Source organism: Crotalus tigris, unplaced genomic scaffold, assembly GCF_016545835.1.
Source record: "Crotalus tigris isolate CLP2741 ecotype Arizona unplaced genomic scaffold, ASM1654583v1 scf7180000018938.1368258, whole genome shotgun sequence".
Lineage (NCBI taxonomy): Eukaryota > Metazoa > Chordata > Lepidosauria > Squamata > Viperidae > Crotalus > Crotalus tigris.
This window is the reverse complement of record NW_024097283.1, coordinates 145,892-163,614: the sequence shown is the minus strand read 5'-3', so window position 1 is coordinate 163,614 and position 17,723 is coordinate 145,892. Positions and strand designations below refer to the sequence as shown.

General features: G+C 39.7%; 1 protein-coding gene across 1 annotated transcript in view; it reads left to right on the top strand.

Annotated features, from left to right (window-relative positions):
* Nucleotides 1-17,723, top strand: part of COLGALT2 (collagen beta(1-O)galactosyltransferase 2) — a 62,382-nt gene that overhangs the window by 28,348 nt on the left and 16,311 nt on the right. Inside the window, exons 2-8 of the mRNA XM_039357606.1 lie at nucleotides 5,233-5,343; nucleotides 6,853-6,970; nucleotides 7,713-7,847; nucleotides 9,337-9,541; nucleotides 12,236-12,355; nucleotides 15,063-15,139; nucleotides 17,409-17,515. Of these exons, the coding sequence (XP_039213540.1) occupies nucleotides 5,233-5,343; nucleotides 6,853-6,970; nucleotides 7,713-7,847; nucleotides 9,337-9,541; nucleotides 12,236-12,355; nucleotides 15,063-15,139; nucleotides 17,409-17,515 (873 nt within the window). The remainder of the gene's footprint in view (nucleotides 1-5,232; nucleotides 5,344-6,852; nucleotides 6,971-7,712; nucleotides 7,848-9,336; nucleotides 9,542-12,235; nucleotides 12,356-15,062; nucleotides 15,140-17,408; nucleotides 17,516-17,723) is intronic.

Below are 17,723 nucleotides of genomic sequence, written 5' to 3'. Positions count from 1 at the left end.
AACTGGTTGGCAAAGAGTTCATCTATTTCTTCTAATTGGCTGGGTGGTCCATAATATACACCTATGGTAATGTCATTTTTTTCTCTTTTATATTGACCCATATGCATTTTGGAGAGATTTCATCTTTGATCATGTGCGTTTCTGTAGATATGTAGTGTTCTCTTACATATAGTGCAACTCCCCCTCCTCTTTTTGTAGACCTGTTTCTTTTGAACAATTTGTATCCATCCATCAGTCCATTCCATTCATGGGTTTCGTCCCACCAGGTTTCTGTAATATCAACTATGTCATACCCTCCCTCATGTACTATTTCTTCTAGTTTTGTCCTGTTTGTTCCCCAAGCTTTGAGCATTTGTATACAAGCCTTTAAGACTTTTATGCCTGTCCGTGGGTATGTTTCCTGCACTTCCTAAATGTTGTTTGAGGTTTTTTTTAATCTCTGCTCACCTCATTGTTTGATTTGCTTTCTTGGGATTTATGATTAGTTTTGGGTTCTAGATATTCTGAAAATTGGTCACCCCCCCTCAGTTTTAGTTTAAAGCCCTCCTGGTGAGTTGGGCCAGTCTTTTTCCAATTACATTTTTCCCTGTTTTCGTGAGGTGCAGCCCATCCCTTGCCAAGAGTCTTTCGCAAAGGAAATGCAGTCCGTGATCCAGGAAACCAAAGTTTTCTTGGCAACACCAACCCTTTAGCCAGTGGTTTATTTCTAGAATTCTTTTTCCCCTCAATTGGTGTTGGCCTTTCGTTGGGAGTACTGATGAGAACACTACTTGTGCTCCTAGCTTCTTAGCTTGGTTGCCTAGTTGTTTGTAGACACTCGCTATTAGTTTCTCTTTTTATCTTTCTTTGTAACAATTTTAATAAAGTTATGTTATTCCTAAAATTAACTGCCAATTTTTCCTCTTAGGCTTCTGCAGAAAGGTGGAAAAATTACATCTCTTAAAAGATTAGTGGAGAACGCCAGTGTAGATAACAGTTCTGAGAAGTGGTTGGGGACATCAGGGAGAGGGGTAAAAAAATAAATCAAAGATAGTGATTGCAATTGCATAGTTGAAATCCATTCCTTTTTGTGTGCCATAGGTCAGAATTAAAAAGGGCAGGGCCTCACTTGTGAGATGTAGTTGCAACACATCTGGAAGTTGCCCAGAAATGAAGACTAGATTGTTGCTTCCTTGGCTGAGTTAGAAGACTAGCCATACAAATTTTTAATTCAGAAGAATTGTTTTTCTTTGGTGAAGCAAACTGTTGGCAGTTCTGAGTGAGAATTATGAGTTTTGATCCTGTTATTAATCTTTCCTTCATGGCATCTGTAGTCTTACATATTTGTTCATTTAGAAAAGTAACTACTGTTGTTCAGATGTGCTTCCTCATAAGTCTTCTGTTGTGCAATCACTGTGTATTTGCTGGAAACTAATGGTTTGCGGGAGCTGGTCAAACAAAGTTGTATTCCATTGGCAAGCTTTCTGTATGTTCCCACTTCTGCTGCTTCTGCTGCAGTTTTTATTTCTCTTTCCGTTACCAAGGAGAATGCAAAATAGCTGCTGCATAATACCCTTTGTTAATACTAAGAGGTTTTTCTTTATAAGCATATTTAAAGCAAGGTTAAACATGCAGCAACTAATTGTACGGAGTATCCTATATAAATAACCAGAGTAGCCCAGAATATGTGTTATTCTCTAGAGCAAATCTAAAAAGGTTCCCTTGGTGGAATTAGTATAATTTTTTTTAAAAAAAATCTAACCGAACATTTTTCCTGCTATGTATAGAAGGTGAATGAGGAAAAATATTTTGAAAGTGTAACAAAATATTGAAAACATACCTTTTACTCACTCTATAAAAATGTCATGGTGATTGCTTTGTGTGTACCACTGTGATCTTCAAATGTTTGTTTGGTACAGTTATGATATGCAGGTATACTGGAATTTAATTTTACTTTTTCTCTGTAATGTTTCTCTGCCCACAATAATTAGTAGAGCACAATTTTTTTGTGTATCCTATATCCTACCCAAACTAATAAGAATATTGCATTTCATATTATGTTGGGGAAATAGGGGAATAAACATTTATGTTTGCATTAGGGGAGTGTTTTCTCTCCCTGTTCTGCATAAACCACAATGTGGTACTTAATCTTGGAAACCAGGAAGCACAAAGTGTTTCTTTTGGTAGGAATTAAGGTACTTTTCCTACCAGGATAAAAAATAGTAAAGTACGCTGTTCTCTGCTCCCTGACAGGAGTCACAAAGCAAATAAGCAGAGGCTCAAAACAGGGATGTACGCATGGAAGAAAGATGGAAAAATGTTGTTAATTCTCTGACTGATTTGCTGAATATTATCTAGGTGTCATAACGTTCTATTTGTTAAATACAAAATCGCTACAGTTCAGCCATTTCATTGCCAAATAAGATTGTTCCTCTTTTTTTGTTACCTTTCAGTAAAATAAATGTCTGATTAGATATCAAGCTTTCAGTTATCACCCTCAACCTATAAATGACTTATTCTAAAAACTTCCTTTCTTTCTTCCTCCCTCCCTCCCTCCCTGATTTCTTTACAGAGAATACTGACTAGAATTGAGTGCCTTAAAAAAAAAGACTAATTTTAAACATAGTAGTGTGTGTGTGTGTGTAGGGAGGGGTAGATTTGATACAAAGAGAGTATAAGCATTTGTGTACATGATAATATGCTTATTGCTTTTAACTAAAAATATTTTACAACTGTTTGGTTTGTAGAAATGTTCTCCATCTGATTTTCTAACACAAGAGCTAGAGTCATAACTTTTAGAAAAATGGCTTCTCAAAAGTTTAGGTTTGAAATCTTGTGCCTAATTACTTGCAGCTTTATGAGGGAAATATCCTAAGGCTACCAATGGCCATTAATCAAATATCCTAAATATGAAATATGAAACAAGTGTGAAGGAGAAATGAAGGTGCTATCCCATTTGTTATCCCTTTTTAATAAAAAATGATGCAAAATCCAAACTGGCAACACACAGCAGTTTTTGTATTCTACTCTAAATTTCATAAAGTTTGCAGTGAATGTATTTATCTCTTCTTGGACATGTTATCTATTCTAGCATTTTCACATAATATCAAAAATAACCCAGAAACTTTCTGCCACCCTCATGAAGAGAATATGTGTGTAAGCCTTGTGTCTCTTTCATAGTCTCTTTCATAGTCTCTTTTCTCTGCTTGACAGGTTAAACACAAGTACAGATGTGCATGTAATTTTTTTTTGTTGTTTTTGCTTCAGTAAAAATTTCTATATCCATATTTCCCAAACCAAGAAGCAGGGGAATTATTTCAATAAAACAGAAAAGGTGATATACTGAAATTGGTATGTTTATATTTCCACATTGAGTTGTTGTTGGCTAAATTGCTGTCATCTCCCCAGTTTAAAAAGTTTAACTTTCCATAAGCAGATCTTGTCTTACATCCACAGAATTCAATTGCAAGAACCTATTAAATGATAAGGAAGATTAGAGACATGGACTGTCTTCTGTTGATAGGGAGATACATATTCCTAGCTGTCACAAGACATATTTTCATATATAATCAGAATTTGCACCAAATGTGACTTTAACCCTCTCTTCCTCCCTCACTCTCTTTCGAAAAATTTCATAAGATTTAAAATATTATAAACTACATGTTTATAGGATAAAAGGATCAACAAAAGTTGACTAAAAATAGTATGAAGTCTAACTTCCTGGGCAAAAACTTTTTTCTCAACATTGTAGAGCAGGGGTGTCAAACTCAATTTCATTGAAGGCCGCATCAGCATTGCAGTTGCCCTCAGGGGGCTGGGTGGATGTGGCCAGGGTGGGTTCAGCCTGGGTGGGCATGGATGGAGTGGGTGTGGCCTACTGGGTGGGTGTGGCCAGCTCTACATCCTTCGTGTCAAGGGTGTCTGTGGGGGCCTGGGCAGGAGTGGGATAGATTTGAGGGTCTCTGGGAGAAGGGGGTGGGACCAGGGCAAGTGCCAAGGCATGGTCCACTGGAGGAGCCTCACTGTTCCTCTCAGGCTATGCGGGGGGGGGGGTTTATGGAACTAAGACTGAATGCATTTCAACATAGATGGCCACCACAAAATTGCACATTGGCTCCCAACTGGCCTGGGCCAGGGCCAAGGCAGAGGGGGCCGTTCCCTCACTGTTTCCAGGATGGCTCCACGGGCCACATGAAACCACTTCACGGGCCTTGTGTTTGACATGTCTGTTGTAGAGCCATCAGGCTGAGTACCAATGGTCTTAGTGTCTGGGAAGGGTGTTTCAAAGAGGGGCGGAATAACTGAACCAATCATATTCTGGCTCATTACTTTAAAGTCACTTTAAAGGGTTTGCCTTCAGAGTTTGCCCAATTGCAAAAGATAAAGGGCTGTCCTTGGTTGATCTTGTCTGATCTTGTAGAACTATGGAGGTAGGTAATATGGAATGTTTCCTCAAGCAGAATAGAAAAACAGTTTTCTGGACCAGGTGACCTCATCAAAGTGGATCATTGAGAAATGTTGTACCTTTTGTCATTTGAATTGAATCTAAAGATACTATTCATAAGTAATCTCTCTGATCTTCTAAGATATTATTGCTCCAAAGTATCTGTGGGCCTCGATCTGTGTCAGCCTTACTTACCAGATATTGAAATCCTGGGTTTATGAGCAGTCCTTACCAGAGTTTTACTCTTTGTCCCTCTCTCTGCCCTGCCTTTGGGTTATTAGTTTAATTCACACAGCATTTACAAGCATAAACAATATATGAATATGAGCATGTGTCTGTTAACGGTATTGTGTTCAGCCAAAACCTAATTACTTTGTTCCTGCTTATGAATTATCCTGATCTTTATTAGTATGCGGTTGTTCAAAATTAAAACTTACCCAGTGAACTATGAGCAGTTCAACATTGGAACTAATGACCCAAAATGGCTCTCCTTGATTTGGCTATTTTTGGGCAGAAGCTTGACGCTCATCTGTCTGGAATGTTTTAATTTGGATTATTGTGCTGTGCAGAAAGCTAGACATAATGGCTTTTACCAACTCTAGGGTTCTCTGATTGTTGTTAATATCCTTTTGAAAGGATATCCTGCAGAGGTAAGTGCCCTGGAGTAATTGCCCTCTAGTATATCTTCATTTTTCAGGAAAGTCTTAATAGTGTAGCTGCTGCCAGCCAGCAGTTGCCTTTTCAAAGAGGTGACAGAAAAGAGGCAAAATGCAAATAATTGTTTTATATGTCTATTTTTTTCTCCTTAGGGTGGCCACTGATCATAACATTGACAACACAACCTCCATGCTCAGAGAGTGGCTGAGGAACGTACAAACACTCTACCACTATGTCGAATGGAGGCCAATGGATGACCCTCAGTAAGTGTTGGAGCAAAGAAATGCAATTTCTAAGTTACTTGATGGAATAAGTGTCAGCACATGAATCTTGGGAATACAGGTTGGGATTAAAATTCTTGGCTGACCTTAGGTATTTTGAACATTGGATGGGTTTTCCTCTCCTTAGAATCCTCCTGAGGTTGCTTGCTTAATGGGTAGCGAATTGAGAATTAGATGGCTCTCTACCATACATATAACAGAGGTTTTATTGGGTTGTCAATTAGGCATTTTGTTTGTGCAGGGAAAAAATGGAGGATTCCATAATCTTCTTTCTGCCTGCTCCAAAAGGCCCTCTTGCTTTGATCTTCCCTGACTCAGGTTATATTCTCAACATCCTTCAATCTAGAGTAGAAATTTGCCAGGAAAATTTGCCGTGCTAGGCTTCTGTGCCAGATCTTGGCACTACTACAGAATACATCTCCTGTTCAAAATGCCTAGGCAGAATATTGAAAGTGCATGATTTTGTTTCTGAGATTTGCCTCACACTAATTTTCTGTCTCTCCTGGAAACTAGTAGTAAAAAACAGAACCACCTAGACCAGATAAACTTTAGCTATGTGTGTGTAGAATCTTTTTTGTTAACCATTGTTGCAATTTGCAAATAATGGTGGAATAATATAAGGCAACTAGCTGTACAATGCCTATTCATAAGTAAGCTCATTGCATTCAGTGCTGCAAACTCCTAGATAAATGCAGAGAGAATTGCAGCTTAAGAATATCTTTTTAAAAAGTCCTCCTGATTTATTATTGCTGATAGCAAAGCAGGAGCCTGAAAGGTATAAAAGTGAGTTGCCCAGACCTCTTTTACAGGCAGCAAGTAGAATTGTTTTCAGATGTAGAGGTTGCAGATCAAAGCTGTTGAGAGATCTAAAAATATTGTTTTTATCCTGCTGGATCAGACTAGAAAATAAGTAGCCCACATTCTGCTTCTTGGTCAGCCAGTGATTTCTGGAAATATACAATGTGGGCTGTGCAAATGATGGTTGTCTCATAGTTTATCATGTACCTGATAGTATTTCTATATGCGGTTTTCTCTCTTCGTAAGCAGTTTGACAACAATTTCTTGTCTATGACTTTTCATAATCCTTTATAAAGCTGTTTATGCTGTAAAAGTCCACACCTGGATGGAATTCTGCATGCAAACTCATGTATGGTGTACCAACTTAGAGTGTTAGGTCTATGGAATAAAAAAAAACATATTTATGTACAGTTTTCCGTCATTCACAAGCACTCATATAGGACAGGCAGTGCAGTGAAGCTGTATGTTCCAGTCGGTCCTTGGTACACACTCCAGGAATAAATAAATACATTTGGAAGTGTTTGCTTAGAAGCATCACTGACATTTTCTGCTCTAACCTTTTGGGAGCATTTGAGGTGACTGGCTATATTTGTTCCACCTGATTTTTTAAAAAATTAAAATACTAAACTAAGAAAAAAATGATATTCAGCCTGGGAGAAAACACAGATTTCTTTTACTTTCTTCATTTGTTAGGTTTTATCCAGAGGAAATTGGACCGAAGCACTGGCCAAATTCCAGATTCACTCATGTGATGAAACTAAGGCAGGCTGCTCTGAGAACTGCAAGGGAAAAATGGTCTGACTACATCATGGTAAGATAAAAACCTTCCTTCCTTCCTTCCTTCCTTCCTTCCTTCCTTCCTTCCTTCCTTCCTTCCTTCCTTCCTTCCTTCCTTCCTTCCTTCCTTCTTTCCTCCCTCCCTCCCTCCCTCCCTCCCTCCCTCTTGTTCTTCCTTCCTTCGATTTTCAGTTGGTGTAACTAGGAATGCTGGGATTGCAGGCGCTAAGCAATGCAGAAACCCAGAATTTTACAACCTCTTCGCTTAGTGATAGAAATTCCAGTTTAATTGCTGTTGTAAGGAATATTTCTATTTCTTCCAGAGTATGTTCCAAGATTATCAATAGGTCACTCATAAATGCCTATTATTTATAAGTGTCTCTTTTTAACCATCAATCCAACAATTCTCCCATCCCTCCTTGTATCTCTGTTCAATATTTCCAAAGTTAACAGAAATAACAATGATGACACAGAACATCTTTGATTAGTCCCTTCCTGTATCTCACAAGTTTTGTTAATTCCCCATTCACAATTATGTGTGCCTTTTGTGAAATGTAAATTGATTTTACCCATTTCGTAAAAATCTCACCAAAGACCTATGAGGATTGATTTCTGATGGAAATATCTTCATTATGTTCTTTTTATTACTTCACAAGAATTGAGAGAGTGATAGCTTTTAGAATCCAGTTTGTGATTAAGAGAACATCAAAACGGCTTTATTTTCAGTAGAATTTAGTTGGATAAAATGTAATGTTTTTTCCTTCCTATTTTTCTAGTTTGCCGATGCTGACAATTTTCTGACAAACCCGGAAGTGTTGAATCTAATGATAGCAGAGAATAAAACTCTTGTGGCCCCAATGCTTGAATCTCGAACCCTGTACTCTAACTTCTGGTGTGGAATGACACCTCAGGCAAGTAATGTTACTGTTTTATCTACTTAAACAAGATATATGAGCAAAGGAAAATAGATGGAATCCGAGAGAGTTTGGATTTCATTTTCAACTCTCAAAGGGAAAAACAAGCATGTGATTAACATATGAATGAGATACAAATCATATGAATGAAATATAATTCTGGTGAATCAAACCAAAGGCTCATCTAGTTTCTCACTTGCCCCTCCCCCAGCCTGAAGAGTCTCACCTACAAATTTATGTTCACATTCTTTCAAAGCCATATAACTACATCTTCTGCAAATGATGTTGTGCAGTAGTAAAATTAAGCCATTAAGGGAAGAGTCTTAAAATGTAGTAGCAACTTTGGGACCATTTTTTCCTCCTTCTCCAGTTTTTATGTTGTACTTTCAGTCCAGTGACTTCACTCTTAATTTTACGACTTTCTCTTCTGGGGATTGACTGCTGATTTACATATTAAATTCAGATGTGCAGTTGGCATAGGATGTGTCAACTGTTTTATGGAACAGGAAGCCAAAACGTCTTCTGTTTGTCATGATGTTGGCCAGTTAACTTGATTTGTGTACATTTCTGGGTTTATATTCCTTCGAACTAGGAACAACCATATGTAAATCCTAGTACACTGTTGAGAGATAGCTAAGACAGGTTAATAAAGAGAGAAAACACTTTAATTCTTCATCAGAATTCTATTTCAGTTTGAATATTTTTGTGAATCATATTTTGGAATAGTCTTCAGATCTCTCTGTTTTTGTCATGATACTTTTTCATCTTGGAGCAATGTTGGAAAGTTGTGTTTCTAGAACAGACATGTCAAACTTGCGACATCACATGACATCACGCAACATATTGGAGCTTTCTTGCCATTGCCGGCAATGGGGTGGGCATGGTTTCCCGATGATGCGTCTGGCCCACCGGCCGGCAGTTTGACATCCCTGTTCTAGAATGTATTGTCAGATAGCTGTTTATATAACTAAAAGAGCTAGTCACGTAACTAGCACAAAATATTTACCAGTTCATGTCAAGTAGAGCTACCTAGAGTGGGATAGCATTTGTCGCCTTAACCAAAGGAGAATCCCATCATTAATGATGTGATGGAATATAATCTAGATTCCCAGGACGGAAGGAGTGCATTCCAGAGGAGCAAGGGACAACTCAGTTCAGATAGTTTGCATGAAAGAAAGAGGGTGAAGACGCTCCTGCCTAATAGTTCCTAGAGTATATGCTTTATGGGAATGGTAGCATGCTTTACTTTGGCAAAATTCTGTCTATAAGTGAGAAACAATAAAGAAATCTATTTGGAAGAATCACAACATGTCTTTCTTGGTTTTTGGAGCCTGACATATACTCTGTGTTGAATGTAACAATAGTTTAGATAGCTTTCAGCTTATGGTCAGATTTTTGAATAAATAAATTGGCAAACAGGATGAAGGTCATTTGTTATAGGCAAGAGATTTTTAAAAAGAGTTTAATACTATATACTTTTTTTTAGGGCTATTACAAGAGGACACCAGATTATCCTCTGATCAGGGAATGGAAGAGAACTGGTTGCTTCGCAGTCCCAATGATACATTCCACATTCTTGATTGATCTGAGAAAAGAGGCATCAGATAAGCTGGCATTTTATCCCCCACACCAAGACTATACCTGGACCTTTGATGATATCATTGTTTTTGCCTTCTCAAGTCGCCAAGCTGGTAAGGAGCCATTGAATAACCCATATTTAAAAATTGTGAGTTCAGGACAGTTTTGATATTCTGCAACATCATTCATACAGAGAACTTCAAAAATTCAAAAGAAATCATAAATAAATTACAGCACTATTTGAATAATAATAGAATACTTATTGTTCCTCACATATAGACAGAATCCTGGCAAACTAAAACATACTATCATGATTGATGATGATGATGATGATGATTTTACAAGATAAAGTAGATATGAAGCTGGAAATGAGGACACCAGATACCTGAAAAATATTTTCACCTCTTCTCCATTATGGCATTTAACAGATGAACTGAGAACTGACAAGAATTGTAGTCAGCTGCTTGGTTTAGAGTATGAAGATTGTAAAGGAGCAGACACCTCCAATAACTCCTCCACAAACAACCCTGTGATATTAAAATGTCAGAAAATGCTTCTGTTATTAAGAAACTGGCCCACAACTAGACCAGATGACCAAGTTTGAATTCCTCTTTCTTTTCCCTGCTGGCTAAAAAAAGAACTTTAAAAAAAGCTCAAATTTATTTTCAGCCTCATACTGGGAATGTACTTTGTTTTGTCTGCAGCTTATTAAATTGCGTCTTCTGGAACTTTTAACTGCTGCTTTGATTTTGCAGCCCACTGCAGTAACTGGGACATGTTTTATTTTTTCCTTGTTGGTTTCGGTGGTTTCTAGTTCCCCTGCCAAGCCCCGAGAACCAAAGAAAAGACAGGTGTGTATTGGAGCACATCTTGCACATCCATGGAACAAAAATAGCATGTCAGGCTGCAGCTGGTTCTTTGGCCCAGCCCTCTCCATCAAGGGTCCAGTGTTTCCAAAGACTCGCATTCTGGTTTGGGAATGATGATGCTGGGATGAGTCCTGTACCCGATGTTTTGGTAGTTCAGAAGATTCACAAGGGGTTATATTTTGGCACAGCCAGTTGAAAATGCAAAGCCTGAACAAGCCAAGGGCAACTTCATTGTACAAACACGGTCAATGTGTTCACGTTCATTAGGAAGTTAGGATAGACAATTACTCTTTACAGGGGGTAGTCTAGTTGTAATTCTTGGTTTGACATTACAAGCAAGCTGTTAATCTGGCATGTGTAAAGCTACAGGAAAGCCAACTGATTGTTTGTCCATGTACATCAATATGCCTGCTCACCCAGGAGCTCATCTTTCAAATTAAAAGTTATGAAATTTTTCATGCAAGGCCTTAAGACCTCATTTCTTAAATAAAATCATTGGCTGGGAGATCTAAAACCACTTTTCCTCAATTGTAGTATAGATCAGGGCTTTTCAACCTTTTCACCCATTGTACCACTTTTAGGATATGGTAACATTTGAATACCACCAGTCGCCTAGCAAGGTGTCAAAAACTTGATAACCAAAAAAAGAAAAAGGAAAAAAGTGATGAAGTACAGGTAGTCCTCGACTTATAACAGTTCACTTAGTGACTGTTTGAAGTTACAATGGCACTGAAAAAAGTGCCCCCCAAGCCACAGCTGGGCAAGACACCTGCCTGCCCGCCCGGCGGCGCTCTTCCTCCTGTCCAAGGTTTTCATTGTTGTGAGCATTTCTGTTGAGGAGTGGCAGCGGGGTGGGGTGGGGCGTGTTTGGTTTTTATCCCCCCCCCATCTGCTGGGTGGTTGCAGCAGGTTTTGGTCCCTTCACATGATCCTGGGATGCTGTGACCGTCATAAATATGAATCAGTTGCCAAGCATCTGAATGTAAATCACAAGACCCTGGAGAGGCTGCAACATTCCAGCTGATCGACGCCTCTTCTGGGCTCAGCAGAAGCGACAGGATCAGTGCTGCTTTCCAGCTGATTGGTTCTTCTTCAGGGCTCAGCAAAAGCTCCAGGATCAGAGCCGAGCTCCAGCTGGAGCCTGGCGCTGATCCTGGCGCTTCCACTGAGCCCTGACAGCCCTGCAGTTCCAGCCATCTCTCGCTCAGGCTTGTGCGGTGCTGCCACCGGTTCAGCTCATTCCCCTCCCCCGCTACCACTTTTCTAGGATGGTCGCGTACCACCTGCCAGGTGCCAATGTACCACAGGTGGTACCCGTACCACTGGTTGAAAAGCCCTGGTGTAGATGCATCAGTGACTGTGGCAGTAAAGGAATGGGATAAAATAACAGAACAAAATAACAGAGTACGAAGGGACTTCTAGTCCAACCCCCTGTTCAACCATTTAAGTTTCTTAAAAACTTGCAGTTTCAAGATTCAAAAATTTAGCCATCTTTATTTTTATCCCCTCCACTTTCTTTTATTGCTTTGTTGGGGAGGGGCTCTCCTTTTAATTAACTTGTGCTGCTTGAGTCTGATTGACTCTAAGCTGCTTACAAAAATCGAAATACAGAATAAAAACCACAACAAATCTAATGTTAGAGCAATTGCTCATAGGCTTGCTGTACTATAACTCCTTTTCTCCTGCTGCCCTTTTCTTTTGTCTCCATCAATGAGGCAGTGGGCAGAGATCTGTTCATTGTGTTCACTGTCGTGCTGAATGCATCTGATGGCTCGGCCATGTGGTAGGGACTCTGCAGCCTTTGATCTTGTAGAAGAACCTTGAGGAAGGTGGAGTTCAGTGTCCAAGACTCGGCCAAAGAGACCTGACAGGAGTCCCATACTTCCTTTATGAGCACAGTTTTTCTCCTATGTCTCTTATATCTCCTTCTCTTTCCAGACGTTCAGATGTACATTTGCAACAGAGAACATTATGGTTACCTTCCTGTGCCACTGAAATCACACCAGTTGCTAGAAGATGAATCGGACAATACTGTTCACGTGCTGAGTGAAGCAATGAGTAAGTTACCTATTTGGCCTCACATCCCTACTATTTTGGTTTCCAATAATATGGATTTTGTGCTTTTATTGTGTTTTGGAAATAAACATTCCTACCCCTCTCTCCCATTATGATATCAGTTCTTTAAATAATGAATTAGAATTTAATGAGTTCAAATGATGGAAAATAATACAGGTTGATTATCTGAAAAACCTATTGTGTGTGTGTGTGTGTGTTGTGTGTATGTATGTATGTGTGTGTATGTATGTATGTATGTATGTATGTATGTAGGTTTTTGGTTATTCGGGTTTTCTAGAAGCACGAAGCCGAAAACACCAGCCTGAAGATGACGAATAGGACTTCGTCAAAACATCACCAAGACACTTCCAATTTTACGCAGGAGAAAACCCGAATAACCAAAGACCTACATACAAACACCCGCGAAAACCTCAGAAAACATATATACATACATACATACATACATACATACATGCTTACATACGTGTGTGTGTGTGTGTCTGTGTCTGTGTCTGTGTCTCTGTGTGTGTGTAAATTGCTAATTCATTTTTAGGTAGATTTTAAAACTCGCTATTAAATCTGGCCAACCATTAGATGGCAGCAAACTATTAGGTCTATGCTCCAGAGTTTTGCAGTCTAGCTATAGTAGCCCTATTCACTGTGTGATTAAATCATGACAGACATAAATATTTCAACATTACATTATCTATTATTGGACTAGAAACATGCAAAGAATGGAACAATGAATCTAGTGCCATTGGCTTGCAGGATCCCCTTGTTTGGCTTAATTTCTACCCTTACTTTGAAGTACTTTTGTAATGATGGTAAAACAGAGACTAAATAGTCCCATGTTAAGCCACACTATAGTTTGATATTGACTTAGCATGCTGAGTCAATGCTTTCCATGCCATGGTCAAAACAACCATGGTTTGGGTCAAAATACTTACCCAGCTATCATTCTCCATCATTGCTAACCACAGAGGGGCTATGCAGCTCTTCAGATTTAAAGGGGAAAAGGCAGTTTGGAGTATACAAGAATTCATGAAGCAGGTACTGGCAACTCCTTAAGCTGTACCTTTTTGTGGAATTGCACAGCTGCTTCACAATCCTTGAAAAAGATGCATTTGGCTAAAGGCGTTGACAGATGCTACGCAGGTACTAACATATAAACCAAAATATTAGAAACTCCTAAACTATATCGATTAATCTTAACAGGAGCTGATGCTGTAATTTGAATTGGGGACTAGATCAGAGTTTTGATGGATGAAATCTGGATATTAGTTACACAAGTGTCTCATTTGTCTTAACCAATCACAGTGCCAAATTGCAGGTGGCACGTTAAATAATAAATTCCTGGAATTTTTCTTCAAATGTAACCTCTTGTGAACCTGTCCACTGCTCGCAAGCAAGTGTACTCACAGCAATAGATATAGACCTCGGAAACTTAGCAAGCAACTTTTTAGAACTCCTCCAATAGTTATATTACACATTATGATTCGGTGATAACAAATGTATGGGAAGAGTAACCAATTTTAATTAATGCTAGTTACATTAAATTAACCCTCATATCCATATTTTATTTATTTGTAAAACTTATTAGCCACCCATCTTACCACAAGATAACTCTGGGCGGCTTACAAACTACAAAACCTAAGGATGTAAATACAATACTAGGAAAATCCATAGAGTCAACCTAGCTTAAAGATGAGGAGGGAGGGAATAGGTTGAAAAAGGGGAAGGGGCGGGATCTCTTGTTAATCTATCAGCCACTCCCAATGTGAAGCCCCGCCATTGGAGCCCCAAGCCAACTGGCAGAGCCAGGTCTTTAAGCTCTTGTGGACGGTCAGGAGGGTTGTAGCTGACCCCTTTCTGGGGACAAGATGTTCCAAAAGGCAGGTGCAACCATAGAGAAGCTCTTCCCTTGGACCGCACCAGCCGGAACACATGGCCAATGGGGCCCTCAGCATGCCTCCTCTGTCAACCATGGGGGGGGGCAATCCCAGAGGTATGAGACAGTCCTTCAAGTAGCCTGGACCCATGCCATGAAAGGCTTTAAATATGATAACCAACACCTTGAATCGCAACCAGAAGCAACACCCAGTGCAATTCACAAAGTAGGGATGTTACCGTATTTCCCTGAAAATAAGCCCAGGTCTTATATTAAGTTTTGTCCCAAAAGATGCATAAGGGGTTATTTTCCGGTTGGGTCTTATTTTGGGGAAAACACAGTACTAAATGTGTCTGTCTGACGATCTTAACTGGGGCTTATTTTGGGGTAGGGCTTATATTATGCGCATCCTAAAAAATCATACTAGGGATTATTTTCGGGAAAACATGGTACATGGGCCACCATTGGAGCCCCAAGAATTGCATTGCTGAGTCTGTACCAGCTCTAGCTTCCAAATGTTGCATATTTGGAAGTGCAGTCTTTCAAAATCAAGAATAGCCCATCATTTGAAAAAGAGTTGCACGGTCTGCTTTATTGATAAGCTTTTGTTCCTTTGCTGTAGCAATATCCTAACTACACTTACAAAGGAGTATGTTTAAAACTAAAGAAGAATTCTTGCTATATGCTACTGACTAGTGCCTCACAGCTATGCTATTCAGCAATACGCAGAGCTCTGTACAAGTCTGTTTTACTCAAAGTATGAATAAGTTTAAAAACTGTCAGTATTAATATAATAGGATGAATGTTCTTAATCTCTTCCAGTTGACCATCCTCCAATTGAACCCTCAAAGTTTGTCACAGTTCCTCCAAAACACCCTGAGAAGATGGGATTTGACGAGGTAATGCAAAAAGGAGGGTGTCTCACTCAGCATGCCAATTTTTGCAAAAGGCTGAGGCAAAATCCAGTAGGAGTTTAACTCTGACCTCAGTAACTTCCAATACTGAATGTCTCACCCAGCCTTCCCTAAACTACGGGTCTCCAGATGGTTGAGTTTCAGCTACCATCATTCCTAGAAAATGTGGCCAAATATGTTTGCTGGGCATGATGGGAAATAAAAACATCACATATACTGTATAGACCTCAGTGATGGTCCACGAGAACACAATGAACGTAACATGACTCCATTCTTCTGAAGTCGGTAAAATGAGGACCCAGATTGTTGGGGGCAATATGCTGCCTCTGTAAACAGCTTAGAGAGGGCTGTAAAGCACTATAAAGTGATATTAAGTGCTTTTGCTATTCAAATTGCTGGTTTCTTTTTTTAAAGCAAGCAGGGATTTAATATCTACTGTAGGGTAGTATTACAGGCCACAAAAATCAATTTTCTAAATTTGTTTTTCTCTTAAATGTGCTATGGAAAAGAACTTAGGAGAAAATTGACAGTATGATGATGATACTTAATCTATTCTATGCCTTTCTGGCAATTCCACCTTGCAATATTGCATCACTGGTTTTGAATTACATTTCCTGGAGCCCACAAGTATCTACATTCTAGTATGAAAATTATTACGCAATTTAAAAGCTATTGATACAGGGACTCACCACATAATTAGATGAAGAGGTACAGTTAGTCCTAGACTTACAATCTTAATTGAGCCTAAAATTTCCATTGCTAGGCAAGACAGTTGTTAAATGAGTTTTGCCCCATTTTATGACCTTTCTTGTCACAGTTGTTAAGTGAATCACTGTATTTGTTTAGTAACACAGTTGTTAAATGAATCTGGCTTTTCCATTGACTTAGTTTGTCAGCAGTTTGCAAAAGGTGATCACATGATCCAGGACACTGCAACTGTCATAAACACATGCCAGTTACCGGCTTGCAGCTCAGCCAGTGCCGGCACAAGGGGTGAGCACGCGCGCATGCGCATGCAAACTGGCCAGCCATTCACATAGCCCGGTGGCCAAGAGGTCACAGACCATTGGTGGGCCGCGCCCATAGGTTGGGAACCTCTGATATATAGAACTTCATCTGTCTGGATCACTTTTTTATTTAAAAAATGCTGTTATTTGTGATCATGCTTTGTTTTCCAGCCTTGTTTGGATAAAGCTACTAAAACATGTTCTGCCTACTTGAGCTTGGAGTACACCGGCATACTTATTTTCTTCTGCACATTCACAACATATATTAATTCTGTTGGTTGATTTAATCCCCCTAGAATCCTTTCTCTGATAGTCTTCATTTATACAGGTTTATCAGTCAGCCCTGACCCTTCGTTCTTAAAGCCACCACATTTAGCCATAAGGGTCTGCTATTCAACTCCAAATTCCAGGTACAATTCTACTGGGTTGCATTCATTAGGGGCTGGTCCAGGGGTAGGCAACCTTGGCTCTTTTATGACTCGTGGACTCTAACTCCCAGAATTCCTGAGCCAGCATGGCTGGCTCAGGAATTCTGGGAGTTGAAGTCCACGAGTCATAAAAGAGCCAAGGTTGCCTACCCCTGGGTTGGTCAAACTAACCACAGGTGGAATTCTACAATCCACCCTGGTCCATCAGGAACATCTCTGCTGAGATAGCCTGCATTTATTTTATCTCCCACATAATCATAGGGTTCAATCAATTAGAGGAGAGCAGAGTCTGATGTTCACTCACTTTCACTCCCTCAGTGCAAGGCTGCTCTTGTTTGCTTGCCTGCCTTCATAGGCGCATAATACTCCTGCCTCAGCAGCCTTTATTTATGAGGGAGCAGCTCAGACCTTTCTACCTGCTGCTCACGTGCTCTTTTTTTTTTCATCCTAGAATGAACTCAGATTTAAGACAGGATAGTTGTTATAGTAAAGTCTGGCAGAATAATTAAAAAGGCACACACTTTCCTTTTTTCCCACAAAAACAAAACTTGGAGAACTCAAGGCAGAAAATGTGACCTTCACATAGAAAATCTCAGATTTAGTTACTGAAGTCACCAAATCTGGCTGGAGACACCCCCCCCCCCATCCCCATATAGGGGGATGTCCTTTTCCTTGAAACTGAATTAGCAATTTTCTCCTCCCTCCAAGATGGGAAGTTATATTTTAGCATTGGCTGTCAGTAAAACTTAAAGAGTTAGGGGGAACCGCACATATTATTGTTTTGGTATTCCTCCATGCTTCTGGTCTCTTCCTTTCTAGATTTTCATGATCAATCTGAAGCGTCGAAAAGACAGACGGGATCGAATGCTGCAGACTTTATATGAACAGGAAATTGAAGTCAAGCTAGTGGAAGCTGTGGATGGAAAGTGAGTTGAGTTGATAAAAATTGCCAGGCACGGAGCTGTAAAATTTGGGGAGTGGGGAGTGGAAGGGGGTTGGGGCCACCTAGTTTAAGGACTGATCATGGCATCCGGCCCTCTCAATTCCTGGCAAATAGATGGGGAAGAAATGGAGGTAGTGACAGATTTTATCTTCCTGGGCTCCAAGATCACCACAGATGGGGACTGCAGCCAA